The 18,425-nt window shown below is 37.5% G+C and overlaps 1 protein-coding gene across 8 annotated transcripts in view; it reads left to right on the top strand.

Moving 5' to 3' along the window:
- ARPP21 (cAMP regulated phosphoprotein 21) overlaps positions 1–18,425 on the top strand; it is a 263,033-nt gene that overhangs the window by 112,993 nt on the left and 131,615 nt on the right. For 6 of the 8 annotated variants that reach the window (XM_014574051.3, XM_014574047.3, XM_075921806.1 and 3 more), the window contains 4 exons: positions 12,572–12,737; positions 14,395–14,597; positions 15,411–15,452; positions 16,201–16,290. In XM_014574051.3, the coding sequence (XP_014429537.1) occupies positions 14,430–14,597; positions 15,411–15,452; positions 16,201–16,290 (300 nt within the window). In that variant the 5' untranslated portion in view covers positions 12,572–12,737; positions 14,395–14,429. Of the gene's footprint in view, positions 1–12,444; positions 12,481–12,571; positions 12,738–14,394; positions 14,598–15,410; positions 15,453–16,200; positions 16,291–18,425 lie in introns of those variants that run through there. The other 2 variants (XM_075921807.1, XM_014574049.3) reach the window with 2 other exon arrangements.

The following is an 18,425-nucleotide window of genomic DNA, read 5'->3' as shown; positions in this document are numbered from 1 at the left end:
ATTCTATTGCACTTAGGTAAATTACAATAAAATATGCTTTGAGTAAGGTCCTTGTTGTTAGGTCCTATGTTACAGAGAAGATGATAGTTCCTCAGAATTACAGTGATAGTTATTAGCTTGCCCTTTCTTGTAGATGGATCATGTTTCATCTCCTTTTGGAAATCTTGAAAGTATCAAAAATCAAGCTGATAGCTCAAAGAAATAGTATTATGAATGAGAAATAGCGACTGAATAGATTTTGTGATACACAAAGCCATGATTTAAACTCCTGTCAGGGAATATAGTATTGGCTTCAAAATACAGTAGACTTCCGATAATCCAGCACCTTTGGGAACTAGGTGGTGCTGGATTATCGGATATGCCAGAGTACCAGGAGGTACTATAAGGGGGCATACTCCCAACCCAATCTCCCTCCCCCCTTATGCTTGGGTCCCGGAGCCACCGTTACAGCCGCACGTCTCCCTCCAGGGACTGGAGCACATGTGCTGAGCGGCTGGCTTTTCAATGAGCTGGCCAGGATGCCGTGTGCAACCCAATTCCCCTTCCCTTCCCCAGAGCCAAACACCTCCCCTCTCTGCTGTCACCCAATCCACCTTTTTCCCCCAACCTTAAGTCTGGGTCCCGAAGCAGCTGCCTGTGCTCAGTGGCCGGCTACTAGCATGCACAGGCTGGACACTGTGCGCGCTAGGGACCGTGAGCGGAAAGGTGTGGGCCGTGGGCACCCTTGTGGCTCACAGCGGCCTGGCTATGAGAGCGGCTGACCTGAGCAGTTCCAGATTCCAGTTGATGCTGGACTATCAGGAGTGCCAGACAACTGGATCCTGGACTATTGGATACAGTTTTACTGTATTATTCTTTTTTTTTAAGTGAATCTTTACGACGTTTGTACAAACGTACCTGAAATTTGTCAGGGTGATCAGGATGAATACTTTATCAAATGGTCAGTTTCTTTGTGTGGCATGTACATTGTTTACTTTATGGAATTTTTTTTAACTTCACTTTTTCTTGCAAAAGACTGTAAACGAGTACATTCTTTTCTGCTGGCATGAGACGACACTACTTCATTCATCAGTATTTGAAATACTCTGTGTGTTACATAGTGAATTTAACTAATTTTGCCTAGGTCTACACCAGACCAGGCAGATCGGCTTAAGGTATGCCATCCAGCTACACAAAATGCGTAGCTGGGTTTGGTTTACCGTAAGCCGAGCTGACAGTGTCTTCACTGTGGGAGGCTGATGGGAGTATGTGCTCCCGTTGGCTTTTCTTACGCTTTGCAGAATGAGGAGTGGAGGCTGCTGGCGGGGACTGCCCTCAGCATTCGATTTGTGAGTCTACGCTAGATCCACTAAATTGAACGATAAAAGATTGACCTCCAGAGAGCCGATCTTCTCCATAGTCTAGGATACAGCCAAAGCTTAGAGACACAGCCAAAGCCCACAGAAATCAATGAATAGACTCTTATTGGAGATCTCCCTGAAGACATTGAGAGTCTTTGTTTACAGTAAAGACTGTAAGAATGGACTCCTAGGCAGCAGTCCTGATCCCAGAAAAGTTATCTGTATATCCAAATCATTAGCCTAACAATCCATAGTAATCATGTGGAGAGGAAGTTTTTGTTTTTTAAAACGAGATCTTTTCTGAAGATTACCATTAGTTGAAGGCTCTTGATAGAATGGAAAGATTTTTGTTTCAATTAATAAATTGTTGCATGACTGGGCAAAAATTTGAAAACATCCCTTTACCCCAACGGATGTGTAGCATAAGTCTGTGTTTTGATATAAATCTACTTCACACTGAGTATCATGTTCAATAAACAATGAATGCCTACCCATTTTTTTTTCATGAGCTTTGCTAAAATCTTTGAATTCTATGCCAATTCTATGCCAAGGTTTTGCCGAAGTGCATTTTATTATCTGAGATACTTAGCCCAGCAAGAAAACTATGTGATTATATGGTCATTTCTGCAATGGAAACAGAATATGTTACGGAGAATCAAACTTTTCTCCCACATTTCTATTCTGTAATTTAAATCTTAGTATTTTTAGATCATTGATGCAGTTAGTGTGTTCCACTGACAAGCAAGACAGATTGCCTCACAATGGACAAACACAATTTTGGATATTATAAAAGCCTTTTTAAAATAGTGATTTTAAAACCACATTTGAAGCTTCAGAAGTTTGAATCCAGGTAACAAGATTTAAAGCCCATAAAATAAATAAGTAAACAAATTCTCTCCTTTAAAAAAATATCCTTTTGGATGGATTTTTTAAAAAATGGCTTAGAACTATGAGATGCTGAATTGAAAACTTGATATCTGCAGTAACATCACTACTGTCTTTTATTTGTTCAAGGGACAAAAAGCTGTCTGAATAGATATAGGCTGCTGTTCATAAAGTCAATCCCTCCCCTCTACCCAAAACTGGCTAGCTCCCTCTCTTAGCACTTCTTTCCTGTTTGAGAGGTAAACCAAGTAGACCGCTTAAACATTATTTTCACTTACCTTTTCCATCACGTACTTCCAATCACCCAATGAACAAAAAGGAAACATCAATGTAGAAATCACAAGACTTTGACAGCAGTTCCTCACAAGCCATAGATGTAAATCTGCTATTGTGAATCAGTGCTGATATTTTTCTAAGTACATTTATTTTGACTTTCATCTTTTTTTACTGATGTAATTGCTTGGAATAGGACTCCTTTCTCTCTCTTTGGTGCAAGAGTGTAATAAAAATGCTTTATTCTGTTTTGTGCCGTATCGCTTATAGGTGATTTTTGCTGCATTTATTTCACTGAGAAGTTCAGTAAAATATTTCTGATAAGGAAATATGTGTGCAATAATGCATCTTGTATGCTGAGCATTCACAATGACAATATAACAATATTTTAAGACAGAATAGTAACTTCTCTGATTTTTTTTTCTTTTTGAGGGATGAAATATGAATGATCAGATCCTCATTTTTATTATCAATCTTGATTCTCAGAGCTACTGAGCATATTCCTAAAAGTAAACCTCAGCTGATGGTGTTCACCACTTCGTAGTGTTCAAGTTCGGAGTCTGATCCAAAATGTCCTGTTGATTTCAGTGTGTTATTTTATCCAGCTCTTAGTCATTAGCAGTCATAGCTTCTGATTCATAGTTATAAATACCTGCTTTTTTTTTCTCAATTATGATATTCAAGGCTTTTCTTTGTAATGGGTGACGTTCATTACTTAGCTGCATTTAACTGTCATCCAAAAGACAATCATGAAAAGAGTGTGTGTGTGCGCGCATATAGGCGGGTATTTTTAAAACCTCCATTTTTCTCTTTGCTGTAAGTGTAGTTTTCTCTAAGAGATATGTTCTTTGTCTTAGTATCAACTTTTTTGTTTTTGTGGATTGCCTTTAAACTCACTTTTTTGCTTCCCTTATTTATGTTTCTTTTGCTTTCAGAAAGGCTGTAAACACTAAGGAAAAGCTATACAGTATGAATCTTAAAAAAAAAAAAAAAAGAATTTTGTTTTCACTCTTCAGGACACCTGTGAACCCCACAACTGAATTAAAAATGGAGATGGTAGTTTTAATATCTGGATTAGATTTTCAAATTCAACAGTGCCAAAAATTTCATAAATTCTTCTGACAGCAGAAATCTCACGTGTATTTTCACAATCTGGAGTGCTACAACTGTCATACCATTGACTGTTCTCATGAGAGTTCTATTATTGGGACTGAGTCCATTCATATATGGCTGCTCCCCTGAGTCTGTCCATATCCAAACTTTAGACAAAAAGCCTCCTCCTTACTCCATATAAGGGGGGTGTGTGTGTGTGTGTGTGTGTGTGTGTGTGAGTGAGTGTGTGAGTGTGTGAGTGAGTGAGTGTGTGAGTGAGTGAGTGTGTGAGTGAGTGAGTGAGTGTGTGAGTGAGTGAGTGTGTGAGTGTGTGAGTGAGTGAGAGAGAGAGACACACATAATACTAATAGATTTTGGAGATTCAGAATCACGAATTCTGATTGGATTACTGTCAATAGAAAAAAAGCCAATATGGAGTTTTAGGAACTGATGAAAAGCTACTAAATTCACCTTGTTCATTGCAGTAGGTTTTGGATTGGGCTCATATTTTGCTTTCTTGCCAGAAAGTGTTCTTTTTTTAAAGTAATACTTACATTCTTCTGGCATTCCTGTCATTAGTATTATTTCAACTAGAGGAATGATTTAGGTAATTATTTACTTTGGGGGGGTGGGGGAGGATATTTGCCTGTCAAGAAGACATCAGATAAAGAGATGAACATTGATATGCTATATTAACAAGTGTTTGTAACATACTGAGATCTTCTGAATCCTATAAATATGCAAGGATATGCTTACAATATGAAAAATATTTGTTCTTTTCATATATAGTATATTATTTTACTTTGATTTTTATCAGTGCTAATAACACATAATAGAAATTATGTTGAACAGAATTAGCAGGTGAGGATGTCCTATTGCATGTATAGGCTTGTTTCTGGTCTTTGAGTTGAATAAATGGTTGCATCAGTTTTCTTAAAGTTAAGATCACAGTAGCAGAACACTTACTGATTGACTTACCCATTAAAGTCTTTATTTACCTTTAGATGCATATGCCCAGTAATTATATTTGCCTGTATTCCTATTGGTGTTAATTAGAAATAAATGATAAAGGCATGGTTCTTGTGTGATGAGTAAGAAGAATTGGGAGATGCTCAAAGAGCCATGAGGACATCAGATAAGCTACATATAAAATTCAACATTTAGGTAAATGAGAAGAGAAAAAATTAACATAGCCTTTGTACAATAAACCTACAGTGGAAGGTATCAGAGGATCTACTTTCTTTCATTGGCTTGAGTGGGATAAACCTTAAATACAGAAATTGTTTGGAATTGGTGCTCACAGATATGTTCCTTATCAAAACAGGTTAAGTACCAATGTATATTAGTTTTAAAAAAAAGAATCTTCCAGTTTTTGTATGGAATATCTATGGCAGTGGTGGGAAACCTGTGTCACATTGGGGTTCTATATGTGGCCCACAAGACTTTTTTTGTTTACTGTTGCCCACACAGAGGTTTGCCAGATTAGGCTGGTTTCTGTCCACATAGGTTTTTTCCTACTGGCACTTAAAAAGTGACACTCATATAAACCAAAGTCACATGAAGTGAGGTGTGTGCTGCTTGCATACAACGTTGACTATGAGAGTCCTGTGCTACATCTTCATCCAGTCAAAGTGCTGCTATGGTTCAGAGAGGACACCCTGCAAATTCTAAGTATGCAAGCACAATTGGCAAAACTAACCTATCGCAGGAGACCGTCTTGGTTACAACAATTTTGTTGCCCACTCAGATGAAACAGGGCCACTTGTGCAGCCTACTCACATAGGTGTGGCCTATGTTGCTCACCACAGATGTCTTTTTGCTCTTATCTGTGTGTCTGAATACAAATCTGCCTGGAGCCCCTGGGCACATACTTGGGTAGCTAACTTGTGCCTCTGCCCATGCTATGGCCAGCTACACTGCTAATGTTAGTGCATTAGCTCAAGTAGAGTTAGTCTGTCCACTTGTGCTGGGAAGCACAATCCAAGCAACAGTGTAAATGTACCCTTAGTACTAATTAATATATACCCAGTTTCAGGATACACTGAGTTGGTGTAAAACTCATCTATCTGGTAAAACATTCATTTGACTGTTTGAGATTAAACCTTCCATAGCAATTTTTGCAAGATAAGTCCTGTTTATTCCCGAATCATACCCAAATTGTAATTTGTATAACTGCATTCTGCCCAACTAAATTCTTTGTGCCATTTCAATTGTATAAGGAGTTCTCCACATGGGTAGCTACTTGTTTTTGTTGCTGTCTTTTCGATCCTTTTGATTTAGTGTGCCAGTTGAAAGGAGAACCCAACATTGTTTGTTTCCCTCGGTTCCTCTCGCAGCATTCAAAGATAGCCCAGGATCTTATCATTTGTTGTCATCTCTTCTTTTTAAAGCCAACTGGATATCTCAAATGGTTAACAGTATGATCCAGGATGTTTCACATCCAGCCTCGTTGTCATCATTTGTCAAATTACAGCCATGTGATGGTTGTCGGGGGGGAGAGGGGTGGTCTGTATGATTTGTATTGGTGGCCTCAGCACAGTTCATAGTAAACTGGCATTCTAGGATACGTCTACAAAGTGAAGAAAAACATGGCCTGTGCCAGCCAATGTGAGCTTGTGGGCCTCAGAGTGTGGGGTTATTTCATTTCTGTGTAGACTTCCAGGTATGGGCTGGAGCCGAGGCTCTGGAATCTTTCTAGCTTGCAGAAATTCAGGCTCCAGCCCGACTCTGGAAGTCTACACAAGTGGGAAACAGCCCTGCAGTCCAAGCTCCATGAGCCTGAAGTCAGCTGGCGCAAGCAGGTCAAGGGTGTCCAGTTGCTTTGAAGGCATACCCCCGGTTATTAAAAACTGAATCGAAAACAGTTGAGTATAACTAGCTCCTTAAATTAACATTCTCTGCTGAGAGGGCAGTAATAAAAAAATATAGAAACTGAGATATTCTCTTACCCACAAAGGTGGTCCTACCTGCCTATGGCTGGAGACATTGGTGAGGGAGTGTGGAGAAATTTGATTTGCTACTGCCATTGCAGCATTTGTTTTATGGGTGGAGAACCAAAGCTGCAAGGGCATCACTTTTAAAATGTTTTCAAGTCTTTGTATTTGAGGACTTATCCAATGACCCTTAAAAGAACACCTAACATTATTTCCTCTATTTGTTTGTCCCCCTGTATGGGGTCAGAAGTTGATTATTTATAATCTGTAATTGATTGATTATTCATATCCTGGTATGTGAAGATCCAGAATTGATTTTTGTCTTGTTTTTTAAGTATATCTATGTGTTTCTGGTGTTCTGGAAACAAACAACAGCGAGATAAAGCAATAGCACAGTATTGCCAACCAAAAGAGTTAAAATCATTAGTTTGATTAAAAATTGTGTTTTTTAAACACAAATTATGGATTATTTTATTTGATTTCTGTTTTTGGAATCTTTATGGATCATGTTTTCAAGCTTTTCTTTGCAACCCTGAAGCCTAGAAAGAACCTTATTTGTTTTTAAATAAAGTTGACATGTTCCCCAAAATCACTTGGCTCCAAGTTCTTGGATAAACAAAACACCAAATAGAATGGAATTCATGCTCAAAAGTTGTCAGAGTTGATAACCTTGCAAGCACTATGGGCAGAGCTATTTTATAATACTTTTCCAGTATGCAGTGTTGCTATTGCTGTGTTGGTCTCAAGATATTCGAAAGACAAGAAGGGTGAGGTAATATCTTTTATTGGATGAACTTCTGTTGGTGAGAGAGAGAAGCTTTTGAACTTTACATAGAGCTCTTCTTCAGGTCTTGGGAAATGTACTCAGAGTCTCTCAGCTAAATACAAGGTAAAAAAGGTTGTTTAACATAAAGGCTGTGTCTACACTAGGCCACTTATTCCGGAAAAGCAGCCGCTTTTCCGGAATAACTTGCCAGCTGTCTACACTGGCCGCTTGCTTTTCTGGAAAAGCAATGACGATCAACTGTAAAATTGTCAGTGTTTTTCTGGAAAAACTATGCTGCTCCCGTTCAGGCAAAAGTCCTTTTCCGGAAAAACTGTTCCGGAAAAGGGCCAGTGTAGACAGCACAGTAGTCTTTTCCGCAAAAAAGCCCCGATCGCGAAAATGACGATTGGGGCTTTTTTCCGGAAAAGCGCGTCTACATTGGCCACGGACGCTTTTCCGGAAAAAGTGCTTTTCCGGAAAAGCATCCTGCCAATGTAGATGCGCTTTTTCCGGAAATACTTATAACGGAAAACTTCCGTTTTAAGCATTTCCGGAGAAGGGTGCCAGTGTAGACGTAGTCAAAGAGTTAACACATTTCAATGGACCAGTCAAAATGAAGAGTACTGTTAACTCTCTATCAGGAGGGTTTGGGGAGAAGTGGTAAATACATTTTCTATAGTTTTTAGGATTCCCAAAAGAGCACTAATTACTGATGAAGGATACTTTTTATAGTTGAATCATGTATATTCAGAGTTGTGTGTGACATTTCTTTGAGAAGATGTATGTGCCTATATTTCATGTATCTTCTAAAATATTACATCTGCCAGAACGCCATCCAAAATCTATTATTTGGACTCCTATTTTGTATGTTTGGATGAATAAGGTCCCTGTCCTGTGAAATAAATGCTATTGAGAAGCTGGAGGGAATCCATCATCCAGCCAAAGGCATGCCAGACCTTTTCTAGTTGTTTTACCCACCCTCTCTCCTCCCCTTGGCACTTCTTCAGCCTCTTTAGTTAGCAAATCTGCTTAAAGAATGTGTTTGTGATTAAGGCCTGATCCTGTTCAGTTCTAAATGACTCAGATGATCACCCTTCTGTTAGAGAAGGGTGAAGCTAGATCCTTTGATGTGTTCAGGGCCGGCCCGAAGTATTCTGATGCCCCGGGCATGGGCGCGTGGCGCTGCCTTCAGGCGCACGGCCCGTGTGTGGGTCCGCCCCCCTACGGTGCATCTAGGGTGCATGGCGTAAGTGTGGCCCAGTCTGCTGGTGCACGCGCCGGGCCATGTAGGGCCCCGTGGCCATGGGGGGAAGGGCGTTGATGGCTGGGGCTGCAGGAGCCGGGCGCGTAGAGCCTGATGGAAGCTGTAAGGGATGCCATGCGCCCCTTACAGCTGCCATCAGGCACCCCCCATCGGTTGACGCCCTGGGCAGCTGCCCAGCTCGCCCATGCCTCCGTCCGGCCCTGGATGTGTTAATGGATATTCTTAGGAGACAACAGCCCAAACTTTTGTTAACAAGCCTTTAATATACACACTGTCTTGAGATGTTCCCTACCTCTCTAGTACTGGTACATGGATTGAACTTTTTCACATTGTGCTAGAGGTCTGTTTCTCTTTCAATTTGTGTTTATTGTGCAAATATATTTATTGATACATGAAAGTTTTCACTCATCACTTTGTTGCATTTATACATTTTTATCACTTCCTTTTCCAGGCAGTTTTTCTAAATCCTTGCATTTAAATTACTTAGGGTGCGATGCTGTTTTTTTTTCCCTCGGGATCAGTGTGATATGTGCTATTGATGAATAAATTTCAGTAGATGGTTTAACATTCACTCTGTTTCTTTGCATTTGAGTTCGAGTCGTATCCTATCCAATACACCTGGGTTAGCACAAATCATGGGTAGGGAGAGTCCTGAGTGTGAGTTACTGCAGAATAAATATTTTGTATTAAGTTTAACAGGTGGCAACTACATTTCCATAACATATACCCATCATAGGGTGTTTGAAACTTTTACATTAACCCCTTGCATTATTTTTATTAAAGTGCTTCTCTAAAAATGCTTTGTAAAATGCCTGACTTTCCCTCTATTGTATCCTTTGGTATATATGGTTATGACTATTTTCTTCCACTATTTGATCTGAGGAAGTGGGTCTGGCCCACGAAAGCTCATCATCTAATAAACCATCTTGTTAGTCTTTAAAGTGCTACATTGTCCTGCATTTGACTTTCCCTCTGTGACTTCTATATGTCTGGATTTCAAATTTGGGCCCAGTAACCCTGGAGTGTTACCCTTTATACTTAACTCTTTCCTCACTTCTCTTTAGCTCAGACACACAGATTCCTTTCTCTGAGTTGGTGAAGAACTTTGTATAGTTTGAAAGCTTATGCCTTTCATCAACAGAAGTTAGTCCAATAAATGATATTACCTTATCTGTCTGGTCTTTTGAAGAACCTTAACAATCACTATAAAATTTGCTACCTTGCAAATCAAAGGATGATTTTTTTTTCTCGTCACAAGCTTTGTAATCCCAACCTAGAGATTGAAAGCTGAAGTGTGTATTTTGTCTCTTACCTTGGTGTAAATTTGGCAGTAAGGACATAGCTGACAATTTTGTTGCTGTGCAAGTTTGAGAAGAATTGAGTGTGCTTTTTCCATAGCTATATAGACACTGCAGGACTAGTACTAGTAATATATTTGCGTTGATTATTAAATAAACTGGTATATTGAAAATGCACAAGGAGCAGATACATATTTTCAGTCAAAGGGTGCCATTTTACAGGTGCTTTTCTGTTTGCTTCTACTTATTAATAGATACCCTGATGTTTATTATATAATACAGGAGATTTCAGAGGCACATAAGGGAGTCTAACTCCCATGGAAAGTTAATTCAACATGGGTTCCTTTGAAAATCTCAGTACATCTCACATATTGTAACATAAATGGGAACCATTGTATGTAAATTTCCTCCCAAGTTAATGGAAATGTGCATTGGAGGAAAGATGAGAAAGATGAACTATAATTGCTATCTCACCCAATTCTTCACTTCAGTTGTTCTTTTGGCTCAGGGAATAATTACAAATGATTACAGTTTCATGTGGGCAAATATTTTTATAAGATTGCTTTAATCCCTAGTCCCATATGTCAGTATCTACCTGCTGAAGATTGCTTGATTTCAGCTAAAAAAAATCCATTTTTTTCCCTGGGTTGTTTTCTACAACAAAATGCTGAAATGCATGCTGGGAGTATAATTTTAAAATGGCATTGGCACTGCAGGTCTGATAGATGCTGCTCAAACACTGTGTATGTTTCTTCCCCCACTGACTTATGCAACCTTGGTGAAATGCTTGTATCTTTTGTTCAGTCTTTAAGATTCAACAGAGTTCCCGAAGGCTTGGCATTAGATCATGTTGGCATTAAATATCTTAAGCATAAGAATGTGTGAGTCTCCATTTATAAAAATATTCCTCAGTCAGTATGATAAGATTGCATTGTGAGATCTGTGGCACAGGACCAGAAATGTCTGCTGGAGACTTGGCATATTTCTCTAACTAGTGACTAATAGGAAATCTGAGATGCCTTTTTGTGGATATTTAGCTTATCATACATGGCAATGCTGCAAAAAGTGTGCAGGATCCCGAAATTGCATGCTAATTTTTGGAAAGGTTTTGGTACAACTACTTCTATTTCTTTGATGGATTTGGGGCTTCTGGACTTCACAGTGTGCTCTCTCTCTCTTTAAATCTTTTGTATTGAATTGAGATTTGATATCATTTTTTATTCTGAAGTGGGGGCAAAAAGGTTCTTGGGAGTAGTTTACCTCATTGAGTCAGTTAGTTAATTTTTTACCTACATTAGTTGCATGTAATAGGCTCACTTTATATTTATATATATAAAAATATTATTCTTATTTCCTAAATATCAGTACTCTGCTTTATTTTATTAATGTTTTTTTCTGTTTCTATCACCTTAGTGTTGAACCTCCTAAAAGTAATTTTTTTCTGAAAGGATTATTAATGGTCCTGCAAATGAGTAGTTTTATTGCTACATACAAATTATTTACTGGTTTGTGAGATGAGAGATACAGTGTTGAAATATTTATGTTTACCTCTTGGGAAATATAAAAGTCTATGCAACTAAATATTCTTTGCTACACAGCACTGAAATTCTGGAAAGATCAGAATATAATTTTAAAAATATTGTATTCCAGTTCTGATTCGTAGCGTTTGGCTACATTAAATAGGTTGTAAGCTGCAATTCATCATACCGTACAGTACAGCTGTTGCAACTGTTTGCAATTTAAAACCATGTACATCAGAAAACGTGTAATAGAGTTTGATAATATGCAGATTGTTGTTTTTCTTACCAACTGAACTGTATTTTTGTTCTTTTGGGGGAAGGGGGTGTTTTTGCCTTTCTTCTCTTATCCTTCCCCCCCCCCCCCCCTCCAAATTATCTTTGGCTACTGCATATATGGAAATCTCAACAAGACTTAACTGCATCATGATAATTTTCTGCAGGACCACAGTTTGCAAATCCCTCTCAAAATATTCTTTTTCTGTCAAATCCCATACTCAGCTGGCAAGTAACAGTGCTGATGAACGGCACTTGCATTCCATTTCTGAAGCAATTGAACCCGTAGTCTTCCTCTCTGAGCAATAATGTAGAGAGAGATCTCAGTATGTTCTTTTTTCCCATGCTGTCTAAAAGTTTATACTGATTTCCATTGTTCTGAGGACTCATTTTTCACCTCCCTCCCCCGATCATTTCAGCTTCTGTTTGGCAGATATGCCTCATTACACCAGCATGTAAATGAAGTGTACTCTTACTGAGATTACTTTCTAAAAAGAGGTCATAGAGCTTTTTTAAAATATTGTGTAAATCTGAAATTGGGGCTAGAGCTCTGGCTAAAAAACAGAGAAGACTTTTTTGCCCATAGATAATGTTGATTTCCATTGAGGCAAAGAGATGATCTGAATTTTTTTATGTGAAAAGTGCCAGAATTCACTAAAAAAGGTTAAAATTGAAGTGAGTAATCTTCAGTGCATAATGCAATTGATAATTTTAGCTCTTTGCGTAGGAGCTGTTATGACTTGAACAGCCGGCTCTAGCCTTCATTAGAGAAGAAGCAGGCAGTTTTGAGACAGGTGGAGCTGGATCAAGCTGTGAAAGTGATTTGCTTGAAGCTGGTCATTAGTGTTAGAAATCTGGTCCTATTTATTGCATCCTTAACCTTACCATGATTATTACCCTGATTATTTACTTTTTGTCTTTTTCCAGGTTGATGATCTATCAAACTGTCTAACGGAAGGGCATGGAGACTGGCATTCTGAACTGTTAGTGGGGACATGGGACTCATGTTGTCATTGATCATTTGTGTGGATTTAACCATTGAAGAGCAACAGAAGCAGCTAGAAAGACATCGAGAATTAAAGCTGCTTTGAAGGTAGATGGCTTGTTTGTTACAGTCGTTAGTCTGCAGCTCTAATTATGTTTGTATTTGTGAATATTTTCTGTGTATAGATGTTCTGTACATATAATGTACACCTAAATACATTTTGTGTGGGTGTGAAAATTTCACTGAATTTGAGTTACACATGTAAGAGCACAACAACCAAAAATTAACCGGAAATATTTACAATTAAAATGAGCCCTTTTGCAGTACTGCATTGCTTTGAGAAATGTATTGAATCGCTTATGACTGTAGTGTATGTTTGTAAATGTATACCCCTTGTCCTGATATTCATAAACACGTGTATAAGAAACTCAGTTGTTCAGAAAAATCTAATTCTGCTAAAGCTCCACAATGTGTTGCAAATTGAGCTGGAACAGTAACCTCTTCAACACTGTTTACTTAAAATACCCGAAACCTTTAAAATACCTGAAAGTAGAATTCTAAAAACAAATAGCTGATATTTTGAAATCCTTTGTATTTCCAATAAAAGAATCGGACAGAAGAGAAGTGCTGAATATTCTTTACAGGATGTAAAAGAAACATGGCAAAATATAATTTTGTCTAATAACCATTCTTCATTGTTAAAAAAGGGCAAGCTATTGCACTGAAATCTGTTTCTGAAATAACTCCTAGTTTCTGTTGGAATTGTTTTTCTTTCAGGCACATTTTAAAACCAGAAAAAAAAAAAGAAAAGGGGGGGAGGGAGACACTAAATTATTCATGAGACTCATTTGACAAATGATCAGTGGGGGAGGTGTCGGAAGGGTGTTCTGTGGGTAAAGAAAGGAAAAATAATAATAGGCTTTAACTTTGAAAAGCCTTTTAGAGCTTCTGTACAACAGTCCGTTGTGAGCTGGGAGCAATGCAGTGCAGTTAAGATATCTTCATTAGAGCTACCTGCCAAGGGCTTCCAATAGGATTTCCATAGTGCTGGAGCGTGACACGGGGTTTGGGAAGAGGCTTATGATTTTAATAATGGAGCTGTCAGTTTGACGTCTGGAGATGTTGACCCTGAGAGCTTTATTGCCAAATTTAGATTTCATATTTATATTGAATGTTATTACCTCTTCAACTGAATTTAATTTTTGTGTGCCTGTAATGAATGCTATTGGCGCTCTCTATATATACACCAGGCAATAGCTGAGTGATAGAAATCTGCAGTATTTCTCCTCTTGGTGGTGCTTTGTTTGTGTATATGTGTATGTATGTATTTATTATAAGAGAGATGCTAGTGGAGGGAAGCATTGACATGCCTGTGACCCGGAAGTGTAAATGGGACAACTTCTATTTGATCCATTTGACTTGTTTTGCAAAAAACAAAATTCCTTTCCATTCCAGTCTTCATTTCTGCAGCAACTCCGTGGAAGGAGAGCAAGGGGTGAGGGCTTATGTTACCATCTTAACTGTGGTTTTCATTCTCTACCACTTAAGTAGTTTGAAACCAAGTTGTTTTATTTATGACACCTCAATTCCACTCTTCCCCAGTATCAATTGAATTCATTTTTCCCCTGCCCTTTGCCTTGAACTCTTAAGTTTATTATTATGGTTTGTTTATCAAATGAACTGAAATGACTCCTTTGAGAACAAAAAATAAAAATTTTATCTCCCTCCTCACCTCACTTTTTTTTTTAATGTCTCGACTGTTTAGGTCACCAAATCTTGTTTTAATTCCTGTCTGGGAGAATGTCTGAGCAAGGTAAATTGAACCAGGAGACAGCAGAGGAAGCTGTGGAAGACCAGGAGTCTGCCATCTCAGATGCCACCCCAGAGAACTGCATCAGTAATCAAACAGAAAGCTTGGAAGCAGAGGAAAAGGAGGAGAAGCTGAGTGATGCCAAATCGGACCACCAGGTAAGGGGAAGGAGGACCTGGATGGCTATGTCATTGTGTTTATCACTATATTGTCATTTCCACTGTCTTTTATTTGGCTAAGTTTGTATGTATTTTTCCTTTCCCCATCTTTCTCTCTATTCCATGTTGTTTCATTTTGTAATATTTTGTAATATTTTTCTACTATTTTTGTTACTAAGAAACCTGTTGCTGGGTATCCATTATAAAAATCCAGTAAAACATTTTGTCTGATTGTTTTTCCTCTTAGGATATTTAGGATATTAACTTGATCTGATGGACTCTCCGAATTCATAGAAATGGTTGCATTTCTTAATTTTATGGTGTGTTTTTAAAAAGTACAATTATTACGAACAAAAAGTTGTGATTCTTTTGCAAAACCAAAGAAAGAGAATTAAAAATTGAGTCTTTGCTATATTATTATTATTATTATTATTATTATTATTATCATCATTTTACTTAAAAGGATATTCAGGGAAAGGGGAACTGTAATTTATGGGGCTACTGACAAGCTCAAAAATTGAAGGAGTTTGGAAATGGAGAGAGGCTTATTTATAGTATAGTCATTTTTATCATGATTTTTATTTGTACATAACATTGCAAAACCTCTCCAGTTTGTATGTTATTTATTACAATCAGATTAATACACAAAGGAAAAACAATTGTTGGAGCTCCACTTTTTGAGAGTTGTACTGGGGATGTTACTTTGCAAACAACAAACGATGAAGGATTATTTTGAGAAGGTTTTTATGAAGTACGCTGATATTCCTATTGTGTGCATTTTCCACTAAAGTGAAAATTATTTGTTACACACAGAAACGAGGCATAAACCAGAACCAGCAGAAAAAGAGATCCAAGGTAGGGTTTCACATTGCATGCAGAGCTGACAAGGTGATAAAAAGTTCAGTTCAGGGGGCTTTTTCATATACAACAGTGAGCTTTTATTGTCAGGTTTTATTCCATAATCATGTGGCACAAAGGCAAAGAAGTTTCACAAAATATTAAGTGTCAATCTCCCCTTTATTTAGAAATCATACACTGGTTGCTGGGCTTGCCACGTGCTTGTATATGTGATCTGTGTATGTGTTTGTGTGTACAGCTGAGAGAGGAAAAATTTCATTTCATTTTTCTTTTATAATTAATGTTTAGTTTAAATTTTATTTAAGTGGCGTAATCAAGTTTTTGAAGTTGTAGAAATTATATAAAAAAGGACTGAGTAGGGGGAAATCTGCTTGCTCACTTGCTGGGTTTTTAAATAATATTTTCCAAGGATAAGTCAATGAAAGTTTTAAAAATTGTCCCTGTTCAGCTTTATTGCTGTTCATTACAGGAAATAGTTGCTTTAACTTCATTACCAGATTTTTTGTTTTTTGTTTTTTTGTTTTCATGATTTTCAGTTGTAGCAAAAGAGTTTGAAATTGTGTCAAATTATTTGGTGGACAGGACCTGCTATATTTCATCTTTTGTCTATCACATACATGCAGCACTTGCATCTCAAGCAAATGCAGTGTTTCTGGATAAATACATGCATAGGAAGGTTGGAACATTTGCAGATACGAGATCAGCAGTAGTTTCCTTTGTTTTGTTTTCTTTCTATTGTATTTAGTCAGGAGCTAAAGGGAAACTAGTCCGGAGTCTTGCTGTGTGCGAAGAATCATCCCCTCGACTGGGAGCAGAAGGTCTTCATGATAATCAGGTACATCTGAAATCATGGCTGCTAGCTGCATGGTTGAATTCTACTTTCACTTGCATGATCATGTTACTTAATTGGGCTTTTAACGATATTTTTGGGGAAAGCAAAAAAAAAATTACATCCGACAATGCACACGATTTTGTGAAGTTATCTGGCTTAGTGTGTACTTTATTTTGAAATATTGAAGTAGTTTTACAGTATGTCACAGGGTGTTGTTTGCTTTTTTTTCCAGACCCCCTGAAAATTTCAACAAATGGAAAAGAATTCAAAAGAATTCGGTTTTAAATTAAAAATAAATAAATAAAAGATAGAATTGTTCTTTTCTCTAAGGCTATCTCTTTTGAGGCTATACCAAATACAGTTCTGAGTACACTCTGGATTCTAGCTCAGCTGAGATCCATTGTGTATCAGTCCCCCGTTCCACCAGTATGCATTTCATAATACTACACAAACTTTAATTCTATAAATACATTGGCAGAGAAGAGAACGTGCATTATACAGAGTAGGACTGCATTTTGTTATTCCATTTATTCCAAAGAAACACCTTTTTGGACCAAAACATCCTGGAAATTCGATCTGGGAGATTCAGACTCTGGCAAACAATTGTTTTAGGTTCGCATGCAAAAAATAAACTGCCAATCAAAACCAAAACAAAAGGCTCAAACCTCAAAACACCAAAAACTTTCACTATCATTTTTATTTGACCAGTAAAAAATAAGATTAAAAAAAGAAACCCTTAAAAGCTGCCAGTATTTTTGGTATTTGTAGATTCAGTTGTTTTATTGGCAAATGAGATTAGCCATAGAGAGAGAGAGAGAGAGAGAGAGTAAAGGAAAGAGATTGAGAGAATGACTTTTGTGAGCTCAGAACAAAACAATCAATCACTTTTAAGTGTACTTTCTTTGACTTTCCTCTATTGACTTGAAATGAAACAAATTGAACTCTCCCCTTAGGTGCCTAAGTGTGGAGAGGATTTTTATTTATTTATTCATTCATTCATTCATTTATATTTATTTTTTGAAAGACCAAAAACCAGATCTTGTTTAGCAGCTGAACTTCAAGTTCTCACTGCTCTACAATGATGATTATGCAGTAGAGAAATTGACAGGTTATTTTCTAGTTGTAGGTATATATTTTAAACAAAAAATAAAACTATGCTTTTAGCTTAACTTGCATTATTAAAAAATGTGTGGCTTTTGTTCTGCATTTTATTTGTGTTTTCTATTGTTTAATGGAGAATGAAAAGGAGAATAATATCAACATAAGAGATTGTATTTAACATCGCATGGTGGTTGATAATGTACTGCAGAAGGCATGTGTTCAACTGCACAGACGCAGGCAGGTTTGGGAATAAAATACTTCTCCCAAACTTCACCCTGATGCCAGACAGAGGAGGGGTCCCTTGCGCACATACGCTCTGGTCATAGCCAGGTCTCATTGGTCACCGGGAAAAATTATTTGGCTGTACTGAAAAGATCAGAGGAATTAAAGTACCCTTGACTTCCAACTTCTGTCTTGTGTAAAATCAATTGGTTCTGAATACTCAAGTAGATAGAAACTGATTTGCTCTTTTATTGGCCTTTTGCTTACCAATGCTTTGCAATGGAAAGCTAGACCTGCACTCTCCTCCTTGGACTGGCTGAAGGATACTGGAAGTGTTGTGCCATTTGAAATATTTTGCTTTTCTTTAAAGGAGAAAGAAGCCTATTTTGAACTTATTTTGAATTAATTTTCTATTAGTTTATCTTAGCGGTTTACAAAGCACAGGGTTTTGATTACCAGAGAATGTACGGTACATTGCCAGAACTACAGAGTATGGATTGTACTGCAACCCTGATGTTTGTATTGATATTTGAAAATTTGCCTTCATTTTCCTGTGTAGGAAAAATCTTGTTACCTGTATTACTTGATCTTGAACGCTTTCCTGATGATTCACTATGTCCTTACTTAAAAGGAATGTTGCCTCTAATGCTATATTATTGACTTATCAGTGTATTAATGCAACTTGAACTTTTCTTTTGTTATTCACTATATTTACCTTGTATCAATGTACTTATTAACGTTGTATTTTACTATTGAGAAAAATCAATAAAAATAAATATAACAACATAATAGATTGCTTTCACGACTCTACAGCC

Source organism: Pelodiscus sinensis, chromosome 2 (genome assembly GCF_049634645.1).
Source record: "Pelodiscus sinensis isolate JC-2024 chromosome 2, ASM4963464v1, whole genome shotgun sequence".
In the NCBI taxonomy this organism is placed as follows: Eukaryota; Metazoa; Chordata; order Testudines; family Trionychidae; genus Pelodiscus; species Pelodiscus sinensis.
This window is presented reverse-complemented; position numbering and strand designations above follow the sequence as displayed.